At 46.5% G+C, this 15284-nt stretch overlaps 1 protein-coding gene across 1 annotated transcript; it reads left to right on the top strand.

Moving 5' to 3' along the window:
• Nucleotides 1–303: 303 nt before the first annotated feature.
• On the top strand, nt 304–6271 carry LOC123406176 (embryogenesis-associated protein EMB8). Its single transcript, XM_045099652.1, has 9 exons — nt 304–811; nt 2044–2172; nt 3320–3451; nt 3743–3885; nt 3976–4073; nt 4158–4252; nt 5337–5390; nt 5483–5813; nt 5941–6271. The coding sequence occupies exons 1-8, from the start codon at nt 386–388 to the stop codon at nt 5702–5704; spliced, it is 1299 nt and encodes a 432-aa protein (XP_044955587.1). The 5' UTR covers nt 304–385; the 3' UTR covers nt 5705–5813; nt 5941–6271.
• The last annotated feature ends 9013 nt before the right edge of the window (nt 6272–15284 follow it).

The following is a 15284-nucleotide window of genomic DNA, read 5'->3' as shown; positions in this document are numbered from 1 at the left end:
TAGGGAAAACTAGACTAGTTCTCTCCAACAACAAATATTGTGGTACGGAGGGAGTACATTACATTCTTATGTACATGCATAGTTTTTTCAGGATTTTTTTAAACAGTAAAGTTTTAATTTTGAATTTTTTAAAAAATTCGGCATCCATGAAGGTCGGATCCAAAAGGCCTTACTCTTGCTACTAGGTGATCTTTGATGTTATTTTTGTGTTCTTTCTGCTGCCATGACTATTTTTTTGATTAAAAAAAAGGTAACTCCTCGATCCTCCTTTTCCCCACGTGTCAACGAGCCAACCACAATTCTTACTGGTTCCTGGGTTCCTAGCTGTCCAGACAAGCGAGAAGGCGTATTCCAAACCCGAGTGCACACTGCAGGCGCGAATCTGATGGCCGCGATACAAGCGCCATCCCCATTCGCCGGCACCGCCCGCCGCTACGCCCCTCGCCTCCGCTACCTACTCCTACCAACCACCATGTCGCTCTCCTCCTCCGTCGTCTCCTCCCGAAGCCGCGACCGGGACTGCGCCGACGGGGAGCAGCCTCTCCTCCCGCACTCGAGCCTCGAGATCGCCGGCGCGCGGCGCGGCCTCCTCGCGGGCTTCGAAAGCCTCCGCCGCCCGTACCGCGCCTTCCCCGTCTTCGCATCCAACCGCCACGTCGAGACCATCTTCGCGGCCTTCACGCGCTCGCTCCCCGCCGTGGCATTCCGGCGCGAGTGCCTGCGCACCCCGGACGACGGAGCCGTCGCCCTCGACTGGGTCTCCGGCGACGACCGCACGTTGCCCGGAGATGCACCTGTGCTAATCCTTCTGGTATGGCGTCGCTTTCCTTCTCCTAGTGTTGCAAAGAGGACACAAACAAAGCGTGACATTTTGTTTAGCGTCATGGATGCCACTGCCGGTGACATTTTGACTTTCGCCTTGTGGTCGAAAACCGTGTGTAATTTGCCTGTGTAGAAATGGGAGGATGTGATGCCAGTTTTGATTAGTTCGGGGATGATCTCTCATTTCTGTGTAGGAGGATTAATTGTGCGTTGAGTAGTGCACTCCTGAGATTTTACATCCGGAAGTTCAATTCGTAAATAGATTCATGTAGTCGGGTGAAGAGATCTTAGGTGAAATAGGGGTGTCTACCGGAGCACATGCAGAATGAAATATAGTTTGATTCCAACTGCATATGATATTCCAAGTAGTACCATGGCTAAACATTTATGCAGTGGGCATATATATACTTACAGAGATGACAGGTCAGGCAACAAATACCTGATGAACCATGCAACACATATGAATATCATGATTGCAAATGTTTGACCTTTGTTCCTCACAATGATCTAATCAGGGAAAAAACTCTTCACCTTGGAAATCTCTGCTGGATTTTTCATTTTTACTTCCTGCGTGCGAAGTTTCCCTGTATGTGTTGTGCCAGTTCTATTTCTTAATCTGCTAGTGACATTATTCATCATGGCCATATTAGTATGACATCATTAACTATTCAGGTGTTGGGCGGATTACAACAACAACAACAACAACAACAACAACAAAGCCTTTAGTCCCAAACAAGTTGGAGTAGGCTAGAGCTGAAACCCATAAGTGTTGGGCAGATTAAATGAGGAAAAATATTCCTGCATAACTTTCAACTGAAGAAAAGCAAAAGGATGCCATGGACATTATACGTTTGCAATTTTATTAAGCACTCGACCGAGTGCTCAGCGAAAGATCTGAAGAGCCAAGGATTTTGCTACTAATCCGTTAAAAAGAGAACTAATTGCTGCCAACAAAGTATAGGCAGTTTTAATACAATTTTGAACATAACGCGTAACAGAACACTTTCTTGTGCTAAATTCATGTTTTGCATCTATCATGTCAAAGTCAACTTTGCTTCCAGCATAAATGACTATTGACATGTCTTTCTGTACAAGTGTACATCTTATATAGTTATCTGCAGTACTATGTGTACTGTTCTACTTGTATTTTCATGCACATTCAGTTTTTGACTAGCTATGGGCTATGGCTAATGCTTGATGCTGGGGGTTTGTTATTGGCAGCCCGGTCTGACAGGGGGGAGTCAGGATACATATGTACGGCATATGCTTTTGAGAGCTAGAAGCAAAGGATGGCGTGTTGTGGTATTCAATAGCCGTGGATGTGCAAACAGTCCTGTGACCACAGCAAAGGTACTTGAATCACATTCCTGATGTGCGGCAAAGTTAATTATAGCTTCTTATTTACGTATAGTAGGGAGAGGATCCCCGTGATCTCTCCGTTAGGAAGTTTATCATTTGAATTAGGATTATACTCCCAACGTTAAAACCATGACAAGTATTTTGGAACGAAGGGAGTATCTTTTAGCTTGAACCTAATAGGACCCTGTATGTGGAATAAAGCAAACAAGAATTAGAAGAATAGTCCTTCTATCTTGCCCACAGGGGTGAGAGCCTTTCCCTAGCCCTAGTACACAACATAACTCCTAATCAATTAACTAACATTTGCAAGCAAAAGATAAATTGTACTACCAGTTATTTTGCATCAATATATCAAGCCTCTCGACTATCGTCCAAACAATTCACATAAGCCAAGGAAGTAGAATAAACATGTAAATGTGCCGCTCAAAAGAAAACAACACACCAGTCCTACTATTCCTTTTACTCGTAGCTGCCATTCTCTCACTGCCTGCAGCGCGCCTTTGTTTTCTCCATTTTCTTTCCTGCAACAAACACCAGAAATAGAGATAGTGGCAAGTCGTACGGAAAGAAATCTTATGTTAATTTGCATCCAGTGTGATAATGCAGCTTGCACTTCCGTACTTGCTAGTTTGTTTGAGCTTTTCTTAGCAGTGTGATATGGGCGATTGTGGTACTATATGACCCACAAAACCTGCTGATTGGCATGAATCTCATGACAAATATTGTCCAGTTCTTGAGGCTATACTTGGTAGTCAGACAATGGCTTAAGTTAAATAGACTATTAGGTTTGCATGCATCTGTTTTTCATCTTTTTACCCATAGAAATAGTATATCTTGTATCCTTAAACTTATTAGCATCTCTTAGGATAGCTGACCTAATCTTTAGTACAGGCATATTGAAATATTGTCTGTTGAGTGTGGACACCATTTTTTCTGATCATTAGCATAGGTCTTGGTACTCAGTGATCCGTGTATGAATCTTGTGGCGGAGATCTAGGAAGCAATAGTGTCCTTAACATAACCAAGCAGAGAAATATAAAGATTGAAGAAGATAGCTGCTCCAAAAACAAATTAGCAGAAACTATACAATAACATCTTACTTTCTAATCTATTGATTCTTATCTTCTTTCATGCACAGTTCTATTCTGCTTCATTTACTGGAGATCTCCGTCAAGTAGTTGATCATGTTTTATCCCGTTACCCTCAATCTAATATCTATGCTGCTGGCTGGTCTCTTGGAGCAAATATTCTTGTGCGCTACCTTGGCGAGGTGAGCTCTGTATTCAGTTATTAAGAAGTTTACAGTTTTACACAATGTCAGAACATTTTTTACCTCCCACATTGTCATATTCATTAAAGTATATGCTTTACTTAAAAGTCCTTTTGTATCAAGTGATGCTTAATTAATCCACCTATGACAATTTTTGTCACTTTTCTTTGTGACCATCAATGTTAATCAAAGTGCTTAGCTTTGTACCGGCTCCTTTTTATCCCTATATAAAATTGCTTTCAGAGGTCTGTTTCCTTTAACTGTCCATCACTTAACTCATTTTTTTTCCAGGAGACTGATAAATGCTCTCTTTCTGGAGCAGTGTCCATGTGCAATCCGTTTAATTTGGTAATAGCAGATGAAGATTTCCACAAAGGGTTCAACAACGTCTATGATAGAGCACTTGCTAATTCTCTGAGGGCTATATTTAAGAAGTAAACCTTTTGTTCACCTCTCCTGCAATCTAAGTAATATTCACACTCCTTTTCTAACAGCTGCTTTTTAGGAACTTCATCAAATTTTAGGCATGCACTTCTTTTTGAAGGATTGGATGGTGAATATGACATACCAAAGGCAGCCAATGCAAAAACTGTTAGAGATTTTGATGAAGGCCTAACCCGAGGTTTGAATTGAACTCAAGCTGAATTTATTTTTTTAGCCTATTTCCATTTGACCCTACACTTAAAGATACTTCGATTGTCTGCAGTTTCATTTGGTTTCAGGTCAGTAGATGATTACTACAGCAACTCAAGCAGCTCAGATTCCATCAAGAATGTTTCCATACCCTTATTGTGCATACAGGTGAAGCTACCAGTTCTCTATGCTGCGTTAGCGGATTTGGAAACAACAGCTATCTGATTACTTAGTTTAAGATTACACCATTATGTCATACTTAGAAGTTAGAACTATGATTTACTTGAAGTTTTTAAAATGGTGAAATAGGAATACTACAATGCACGATAATTCATGGCGGGTCTTAAAATCGAAATAAAAGCCGGAGACATTTGAATGCTTGCCATTCTCTTGAAATGGAAGCTTAAATTGATCAGAGTTCATACGTAAGTTGTGTGGGAGCTGCAACGATAATTCTAGATGGCTCAAGTTGCATATGTCGCTTCTAGTCGATACTTGTAAATGCATATTCGTCATGCACTAAGCAAACACGGAAAACAGGAAAACTTAGTTCACATTCATGGACTGCACAGTAATTTTTAATTGCTACCATCTGTTTTGTACGTTTTTCCCGAGTAATTGGCAGGAGTGCTGCCGATTCATTAAGACGAAAAAACTCAATCAACAGGCACTAGCCGCCTGTAGCATTTTTATTTAGAAGAAACAACTGAGCACCACAGGGGGAGGCCAGGCTGAGATTCATGAACTGCACAGTAAATTTGAATTACTACCATCTGCTGTGCACTCCCTTTTCTTCTGAATAATCGGCAGGAGTGTTTACAATTCATGAAGATGAAAAAGAACTCATCAGCAGGCATTAGTAGCCATGGAATTTTTATTTAGAGGAAACAACCGAGCACCATAGGGGAAGGCCAGGCCTCAAACGGTTGAACCTGGGTGGGCTGTGCGAGTGCACAGACCACTAGCCAACTGACTGACGCTCAGTCCTCTGTTAAGACAAAACTAAAGGCAGTGTTTTATAATGAGGGGCACATGTTTACCCGAGTTTCCACATGAGAAAAACTGAAACGATCTCCCAAAAGGACATCTGTTTTGTACTTTAATGAACATGCCGATTTCAATAGCTTGTCTTAAAGTGCCACCACCTATTCATGTTAAGTCAGCAAGAAAATAATGTCAGACATGGATATGTTGGTATGGTACGGTTTGCTCTTTTCTATTATAACTCTAATGCTAGCTTAATTATGTGCAGGCGGATAACGATCCAATTGCACCATCCAGGGGAATTCCTAGAGAAGATATCAAGGTATTTCCTTATTTCAGCACACACCTCTAACTCATGAATCTATGGTTTGGTTCTTCTACACTTCATTTGGTCTTGTTCTTTTACCATCTCAGGCAAATCCGAACTGCCTACTGATAGTAACACCAGAGGGTGGTCATCTTGGATGGGTAGCAGGCAATGAAGCTCCTTTTGGATGTCCTTGGACTGACCCTATTGTCATGGAGTTTCTAGAACATGTTCATAATGAAACGGGCTCAACCACCAAGAATACTGTGTTCAGTGAGCCGCAGGGTGTTCCACAGACATCAGTACCGCACTTGTCCGAGCATGTGTAGAGATAGTAACATTGCGTTTCCATTCGATGCACGCGTTTTATACACATAGTTAGGCTTCAATTGTTGTTCTGCAGCGGAAATGTGCTACATTTGCTCCATCAACACAAAGGTATACCCTCTGCTTGGTTCCTTAGTATAGTACACACTTTCGCTTTTTTTACTTGGTAAACATTTTTTATTCGTTCACTAGTAGTATTATCTAATTTTCTTACTCCTGCATACTTTACTCGGTGCAGGTTCTCAACATCTTGAAAATTTATTGGCGTCCGTAATTCATTGCTGGCTCCACATTTGACTGAAACTTTGACTCGAAGCATTTATTTGCCATTTGGAGGCAGGCTGTATCAAACTATACCGTGTTCGTGTTGTATAGAGTATTTCAACCGCATTCATCCAGCACTCCGTCTTGTATGTGTTCTCAACTTCTCATACCAATCCCTTGGAAATGTAGAGGCAGTCGCTTCATCCAATCCATCACGCCCACAAAAGTGTTGAACACTTGAACTGTAGAATTCTGGAATGTGCCAAAACCAGAGCACGAGTTTGGAGTCGTGGTTTTCAGCGATAGCTTCAGTCATCTCAATTCGTAAAGGAACTTTAGCTGATCCATCGTCATAACATCACAGTCAGTAGGCCGGACCTGTCGTTATTGTTTGGTTGTACAGGAGTTTTTTTTAGGGAAAGCATAGCTTTATAAATCAACTACGTACAGGCATCTCACCTGACACGTGATTCGCCACATCGGGCGGTACAACTGAGTCCCATTCGACACAATTCTCAACGGCACAGGTGCTACCAATTTGTGCTAGTGCATGAGCTACCATGTTTGAGCTACGATTACATGTTATGACACTCCAATGGGTGAACCATAGCTTTAGCTGGTACTTGAGGTCCTCGATGAGCTACGATTACATGTTATGACACTCCAATGGGTGAACCATAGCTTTAGCTGGTACTTGAGGTCCTCGATGATTGCTGTGTAGGGTGATGTGTCGGTGCGGGAAGTGCCCATAGCCTCCGCGAGCAGCTGTGAATCTGTCTCAAACACCACTCTGGTCGCGCCCATCTTAGGTGCAGTCGCAACAGCTGCCGACAGTGCATGTAGCTCAGCACCAAAGGTGCAGGAAACATGCTCTTGTCTCCCAGCCCGTGCGAGAAGGAGCCGGCTGGAGCAGTCGCGAGCCGCGATTCCCCATCCACTGAACAGGTTGCCCGGCGTGAAGGCTTCATCTAAATTGAATTTGATGAACTCCTCCTGGGGTGGCTCCCATCGGTTTGGTACACGGTTACGCATCCCAGTGACAAGGATCTGCTCATACTCGAGGGCATCACTCCGGGTTCGCCTCGCGATCTCGTCCGCCTGCACGGAAGATTCCCCCTCCCGGTGATTCCACCAGTGCCACCAAAAGGTGATGATCAGAACCCGTTTCTTCTCTTCTAGCCCCCATAGAGAGTCTAACATTGCATGCACGCCCTCGATCGGTTCGAGCCTACAGCGTTCCTGCTCCAGCCCGAGCAATCTCCAGACTTTCTTGGCTGCCTTGCATTTGATGAATAGATGGCCGCCGTCCTCAACTCCTTTGCCACAAACGAAGCAAGTCATAGCCTCCAGCGCCATGCCTCGTCGCGCCAGGTTAGTACATAGGGCTAGGGACTCATGTCGAAGGCGCCACACAAACATCTGAAGCTTAGCGGGGCATGGTATTTTCCAAATTCGCTTCCACGATTGGTCTGGGCATGCATCGAGACGACCAGCTCCCGTTGCGCTTGAACCTGGCGATCCACCACGCTGATTATTGTTTAGTTGAGCCAGTAATTTGTATGCGCTCTTGACAGAGTGTACCCCTTTTGAATCAAAGTGCCACGCAATAAAATCTTCCACTCCCTCCCGTAGTGGTATTTGCAGTATGTAACGGGCATCATCCGCATAGAACGTCTCCCGTACCAGTTGCTCGTCCCAGCCTCCTGTGATAGGGCACATCAGTTCCTGCACCTGCGTTAGGAGGCTCGCGCCCCTCGGCGTTATAATGCGCCTCGACCATGGTCGGGGAATCCAAGGGTCGCGCCAGATGTTTATGCTTGTGCCATCCCCAACCCGCCATATGTAGCCTTGTTTCACCACGTCGAGTCCTCGGAGAATGCTGCGCCAGGAGTATGATATGCCGTCGTGAGCCACTGCCTCTAGTGCTGAGCAGTAAGGGAAATACCGGGCTTTTAGTATTCTAGCACAAAGGTTGTCCGGGTTTTGAATGATTCTCCACCCCTGCCGGGATAGCATCGCCAAGTTGAAGGTATGCATATCTTTGAATCCAAGACCCCCCATAGCTTTGGGGAGAGTGAGTTTCTCCCAACTCAGCCAATGCAGCGAGTTGTTCTTGTCCTGTTGACTCCACCAGAATTTCCCAAGCAAGGCATTCAACTCCGCACAGAATGATTTAGTCAGGTCAAAACATGACATTGCGTATGTGGGAATAGCCTGTCCAACCGCTTTCACCAGGATTTCCTTGCTTTCCTTGGCAAGTAGTTTCTCCTGCCACCCGTAGACTCGTCCACACATGTTCCATTTAAGATATCTGAATGCTTGCTTCCGTGATCGCCCAACGTGGACAGGCAGGCCCAGGTATTTGTCATTCCAGTCCTCGCTTCGTATCGCCAGCGCATCCTTCATAGCGATTCTGTCCTGGTCTTGAGTATTGGGGCTAAACATAATCGCCGACTTCTCTGTGTTGATGCACTGCCCCGAACATGCTTCATATAGCTGCAGGATGTTGTGGAGGGCTGTTGCTTCCTGCTGTTGTGCTCGGATTAGGAGCATGGAGTCGTCGGCGAACAACAGGTGTGAGACGCAAGGAGCCCTAGGACAGATTTTCATGCCGTGGAGAACACCTCTTTCCTCCGCATGGTGGAGTAATGCCGATAGCCCTTCCGCACAGATGACGGAGAGGTAGGGGGAAAGGGGGTCCCCCTGTCTAAGTCTGCGCGATGGGCAAAATTGCTGTGTGAAAGTGCCATTAACCTTAATCTGATAGCTCACAGTGGTGACACATTTCATGACAAGTGCGATCCAAGCGTTGCTGAAACCCAGCTTGGCAAGCATGGCCTCCAAAAAGCTCCACTCCACTCGGTCATACGCCTTGCTCATATCTGCTTTCACGGCCGCCACCCCACTTGTCCCGTTCCTCTTGTTCATCAGATAGTGGGAAACCTCATAGGCTATCTGCACATTGTCAGTGATCAGCCTCCCAGGGACGATTGCACTTTGGTTCTCGGAGATCACCTGTGGGAGTACAAGCTTAAGTCTATTAGCAATGACCTTGGATACCAGTTTATATACAACATTGCAGAGGCTGATTGGTCGGAGATCCTTAATCCTCCTCGGGTTCTTGACTTTAGGGATTAGCACAATGGTGGTACTATTCCAGCCCTCCGGGAAGGTATCTCCATTCAGGACCTTAAGAACTTCCTTCACCACATGATCACCCATGAAATGCCAGTGTCGTTTGAACATAATCGCCGGCATACCATCCGGGCCCGGTGATTTTAGGTCACCGATATGGTCCAATGCGGCTTTCACCTCCTCCCTGGTGTACTCAGCCGTAAGCACATCATTCATAGCAGGAGAGACTCGCGGATTCACCCTCTGTAGCAGCTCGTTGAGACGATGTGGGTTGGCTGTAGTGAATAGTCCCTGGAAAAAAGAGCAAACATAGTTAGTTAAGGCTGGTCCCTCCTCCACCACCGAGCCATCCTCCCGACAAATCTCCTTCAGTTTGTTTGCTCTCTTCCTCGCAGATGCTACTGATTGCAAGTATTTTATGTTCTTGTTCCCTCCTCTCAACCACCACATGTGGGCACGCTGTTTCAGTTTGATGTACTTCTTCTCCTTAAGGGACGCCAGAGCAATACGCAGGCGGGTTTCCTCCTGCACCTTCGCTTCAGTTGTAGTAGATTTCATGCATCTGTCTAATCTGGCCCGGGTCTCCTTGATTCTCCCCTTCAACTCCCCTACAACTTCTCTACTCCAAGTGGTCATGTCTCCCGCCACACTCATAAGGGCCCCGGCAACACCCCGTTTCTCCTCATGGAATCCCCTATCCCAGGCTTTCCGGATAACATCCTCACATCCATCCTCCTGCAGCCACCGTGCTTCGAAGCGGAAATTATGGTCGCTCTTCCTCCATTCACGATCCGCCCCCTCCAGGGAGACTATGATGGGGCGGTGATCCGAATGTCCTGGGTCCCCATGCCGCACCAAAACATGTGGAAACGCCTCACACCAGTCGTTGTTTGCAGTGGCGCGGTCGAGTCGCTCACAGATGTATGAAGAGGCTTGCCGACTATGGTTCCTCCAGGTATACATGTCCCCCTCAAAGCCAATGTCCCGCAACTCGCAGAAATCTAAAGCATCCCGGAAATCGTTCATGTGGCGTTGTGGGCGTTCTGCTCCACCCCTTTTTTCGTTGCTTGCTAGGATCTCGTTGAAATCGCCAAAACATAGCCAGGGGCGCCCACTCTGGTGCTGTTGTTCTAGTATCCGCAGCAGTTTCCACGTTTCCTTCTTCCTCTCCGTAGCCGACTCTCCATATATCCCGGTAAGTCTCCACGCTAACCCCTCCTCACTAACCACATCCACATCGACATGCCGCCGCCCATAGGACCGAAGGGAGACGTCTAAGTCCTTCCGCCAGAATAGAGCCACCCCTCTCCCACTGCTTTCATCCTTCCACGCTACCATGTTAGCAAGTCCCAACCACCATCGAAATCTACCCAACTGCTTCTCCTTCATCCTTGTTTCGCATAGGAATAGGATGTCGGGGTCTTCCATCCTCCTCAGCTCGAGGAGAGATTGAACTGCCGGGCCATTCCCCAAACCCCGGCAGTTCCAACATATGAGTTTCATTGTGCTCGGCGGGGTTGCTCTTGCAACCCGGCCGATATGGACAGCGAATGTTCACTCCCCGAAGTAATGCCCCCTGCCACTTTGGTATGCTCTGATCCCTGCTCCACAGCCCCCGTCCCACGGCACTTTTTTATGACAGTTGTGTCCTCCACCTCCATATCTGCTCCCCCGCGCTTCCCTAAGAATATCTCCATCCTTTCCTGGTTCCCCTGTCCTTCTGCCCTCTCCCTTCGTTTGAACCTCTTTCCAGGTCCTCCCTGAGACTTTGATACTGCTACTTCCCCGCCTCCACCTAGCAGGTCTCCCTGTTCTTGTGCATTGTCCGCAGCTCCCCCTTCCCCGATCAACTGACTACCGTAGGACCTCCTCAATCCCTTTCCTTCCATGGAGGCATCAATGACATCCATATCTTCCCGCTCAGAGCGTATTTGGTCATCGGGAGTGCTCTTAAACGGAAGACGCTTGGTCATCCTGCTAGCAGTCTCATCCTCCCTCCGTTCCGGACTGATCTTCAGAGGGCTAGTCACCTCGGTCTCCTCCTGCTCCTTAGCCTTATCGCTGCTGGTGTTGGTTGTGTCCTCCTTCTTCCATGATGCCGCATTACTGCCTGACCCTCTGGACCCTTTCCCCCACCCGATTGTCCTTCTCCTCTCCTGGCTTCCATCACTTCCACTTATGCTCCTACTGTTATGTTCTCGTCCGTACACGCCCCCATCCGTCCTCCTGTGGTAAACCTTCACCCGCAACCATGGACCAAACTGGGGTGCATCCCCTTTCAACGGCCTAGTGAGGCAGTCCTTCTCTCCATGTCCTATCACACCACAGGTATAGCAGAAATCCGGCATATGTTCATACTCAAACCTGCACCACAGCGGCCCCTTCTTCTTCTTCTGTCCTGTCTCCTCCTCCTCAATATCCTCCACCCCTGACTGTTTCTCCTTCTTCTGTTCACGCTGTAGGACAAAACCTCGCATGAGCGGTATCGTAATGTTCATCTTAACTTTGACGCGTAGGTATTTCCCCACAACCATGCCATCAGGTCCCACCTCAACTTCCACTAGCTCGGGAAAATCAGCTCCAATGCGTTCACCAGTGTCTCTATTCATCTGGCCGAGGGGGAGGCCAAAGACTCGAATCCACATCGGGATTAGTTTGAATTCATATTCATCTACAATTTTCTCCGGGTCGAATTCCTCCATCACCAGCAATTCCTTATCAAACCACCACGGCCCCTCCTCCAGGGCTCTCCGCCAACCAGCCGCTTGTCGGAACGTGAACAGGAACACGTTCGTCTCCAACTCCTTGCACTCCAGCCCCTTGATCGGGCACCAAATCCTCCCCAGGGTTTGGCCAATGATCGCTGCATGGATCGGCTTCTCCGAGAAAAGTTTTCCCACCGCTTGTGGAGCAACCATGCCATCTTGCTCCGATCTACCTGTCACTGCGCCTCCGACTTTGATCCCGCGTCGCTCCACCGCCGAGAGCTTCAGGCCGCGCATCAGGCCCTCCACATCGTCCATCTTCTTCCTCCTTACCCCCGAACTCCGAAAAACCGAACCCTAGGGCCAGATTGTGGTGTACGACCGCGATCCCTAGCTCGCGGAAGGCTTATGGTGGACTGGGACGGTGATTTACGACGGCTGGGGGGGTGGAGATGGGTGCCCTCCGGGGGAGGGATCGATCAACCTTGACTGCCGACTCGAGAAAACCCTAGCCGGCGCAGGATCGCCTCGAAATCGCCCCTCCGACAATTACGCTAACCGCCACCGTAAAGGGCGGACCTAATCAGCGGGATCGGTTGTACAGGAGTTGCATGACACTGACAACTGAAAATCTCAACAGACTAGTCTACTATGCCATGCCAACCTAGAATCAAGCGCCGGGCTCGTTGTCATATCAGCATTGAGGGCCTCTTTGATTCACATCAATTTGAGAATGCAAGAATACGAAAAATACATAATTGCACTGGCATGTTCATTTAAATCCTATAGGAATTTGAACAACAAAAACAAATGAACTGTAAAAAGAGATTGAAGCGGCTGCTAAGTCCTCTATAACACTATGCTGCTTGGTTTTAAAGAGCCCATATTTGATTGAGGTCTTCAATTGAAATTGAGTCACCTGATTTTGATCGAATAAATAATTTCTTAAAGCTCTCTCATACATTTTTTATACACTATACACTATGCTTCCTAACTTTTAATACCACAACATTAATTGAGGTCTTTCATTTATAACTCAATCACTCGATTTTAACCAGGTCAATAATTTCTCAAGAACGTATCCTGTTTAATTATTTTAATTAACTATATCCCCTAATTTTAAACCTGTTTCATTCAATTAAGGTATTCATTCTGGATTTGGTTTACAGTTTTGACCATGCCAACAATTTCCCAAATCAATCAACAACAATCAGCGCATAAAAACATATAAATCCCCTGCACCCTCCCATCAACTAGAAAAAAGAAGTGTCACAATATGATACTATAGTATCAATATAGTATATGCAGCAACCGATGCAGAAATAATTCCATATAAATATAAATTGGTTAGCGGATTATACAAAATCACATCACGAAGGCCTACCAAATCACCATAGTATAAACAAAAAATAAAAGCACACTCCAGCATCTCTCCTACCCCGCAAACTAAATATTCTATCAGTTCTAAAATAGAATGGGTATTAGTTTTTTTGGGAAGTTGAATTTCTTAAAATTTTGACATCCACAATATTAAACAAAAATTATGGAAATTAATTTCATGATGAATCTAACCATGCCGATTAATATAATGGATTTTGATATGTTTACCTATAAATTTAATCAAAGTTAAAAGGTTTGACTTTTCAAAAAAATATTACACCTTATATTGTGAAACAAAGCGAGTATTTTTTTAAAGAAATCTAACAACAACAAGGACGCAGCATAACACAACCAGCCCTTCTAGTTTCATGTGAAATATGGTACAGGTAATCCTTTATGTTTTTCTTATAGGATCCAATCCTACTACAAATCAGAATCCTATAAAATCTTTTGAAGCAAAGAAGTGCCAATTTTCTTCTCCATGCAGTCTTTGCTTTTTCTTACAAGAAAGTAGTGTCAGATTGAGCAAAATGGGTACTCCCGTCTTTCTAAGAGCATCTTCAACAGCCGCGCGATATTAGCGTCGTGCTGGATAAATTGTATTTTTTGCGCGCACGCAGCCGCTTATTTCATGCGCCCGCTTCCGCGCGCTGTACGCTCGAGCGCCTGTGCCGTGACTTTCACCTACTGCCATATCTAGGCGCTCGCGACCCGACGACGCTTCCCCGGCTATCCCCGCGCCGCCGCTGCTTCCTCCACCTCCCTCTAGTCGCAGTTGCTGCTCCGCCGTGGTGGTCGTGCCCTTGGGGAAGTTGAGCACACGAGGAACAACCGGTTGGTGAACTCCAGGCCGAGGAGTAGCTCTATCGCTCCCGAAGGAGCCGAACACGATGGCGTTGTCTGGGAAGGAGGATAGCCACTTGGCCACCGCTCCTTGAGTTCGCCCTGCGGCGGCTCCGGCACGACCGGGCCCATGACGAGCACCGGCTTGCCGTGCTGGGTGGTGAGGTAGTCGATGCCAAGCAGCGTCGCGAGCCCGGTGACCCACAGGGTGACGAAGTCGAACAACAGGGAGTCGGGGCGGAGCTCCGCGAGCAGGGTCGCCACCTGCGGCCTGGTCCCATCGACGGCGACCTTGAGCAGCTCGGCGCCATCCGCCGAGACCTCAGTCGTGCTCTCGGCGCCCTCGGGAAGACCCGACACGCGCTGGAGGTGCAGCGGGGCCACCGCCACCACGTCGGTCGTCGGCCCCAGCATGGCCTCGACGCGGGGCACGTTGGGTGCAGCCGACAGCAGCGTGACCCTTACCCCACCGACAGCGACGAGCTCCAGTGTCAAATGTCGCGTGCATCGTTTTTTCTACAACGCCTGCTGGAGCGGCTCGTGCCCGCTATATTTTGGTGCGACCGCTCGAGCTAATGCTATGCTGCCGTAAAAGTTATTTTAGCGCGTCGCGATGTTGTACTACTGTTGGAGACGCTTTAAAGGGCAAAGGCTCCTGTACACCCAGGTGTACCCACATCCTGACGAACAATAAATTTGCCAAAAGAATTCGCAAAAGGTGGCAAAGAATTCTAAAAAATCCAAACTTCTTTGTCAACGTATATGCCCAAATGATTCCAGGTGCTCATACACAAGACAAAACAAAATGATGATCAAAACTATGGGTAGTGATTTTTTGTGTGTAAACCTCCTCAAATGTTATTTCTGACGGAATTTTGGAAACACCTAAAACGTTTGAGCATATATGATGTCACAAAATTCCATATTTTTCAGTTTTTTAATTTACTATTCACAAGGGGTGTTTTTTATGACTTAAAACTTTATTTCTCATATGATAGCCAAGTCATTTACAATAAGGTGAGAAACAAAATCTGAGATAGAACTTTCCCAAAAATTTGAAGATCTATTTTCAAAAGAGAATTTCGCTATGCTATCTGCTACTCCACTGGCCTCTCGGAAGCAGTGGATACATTCGACAGTTGTAAAATCTGATGTTAATTGTTTGCATTCCAGTACTATGGCAGCATCAGGTCCAAAGAAATCATGGGCTTGGTTGAAAACCTGAACTGCATTTGTACTTCCCTGCAAATGAAAA

Source organism: Hordeum vulgare, chromosome 6H (genome assembly GCF_904849725.1).
Source record: "Hordeum vulgare subsp. vulgare chromosome 6H, MorexV3_pseudomolecules_assembly, whole genome shotgun sequence".
NCBI lineage: Eukaryota > Viridiplantae > Streptophyta > Magnoliopsida > Poales > Poaceae > Hordeum > Hordeum vulgare.
This window is presented reverse-complemented; position numbering and strand designations above follow the sequence as displayed.

Excerpts from the sequence above, each read along its gene's own strand:
- LOC123406176 (XM_045099652.1), top strand. The coding sequence starts at position 386 with ATGGCCGCGATACAAGCGCCATCCCCATTCGCCGGCACCGCCCGCCGC. Across the intron at positions 812-2,043 it reads CACCTGTGCTAATCCTTCTG|CCCGGTCTGACAGGGGGGAG; the intron begins GTATGGCGTCGC and ends TGTTATTGGCAG. Across the intron at positions 2,173-3,319 it reads GTCCTGTGACCACAGCAAAG|TTCTATTCTGCTTCATTTAC; the intron begins GTACTTGAATCA and ends TTTCATGCACAG.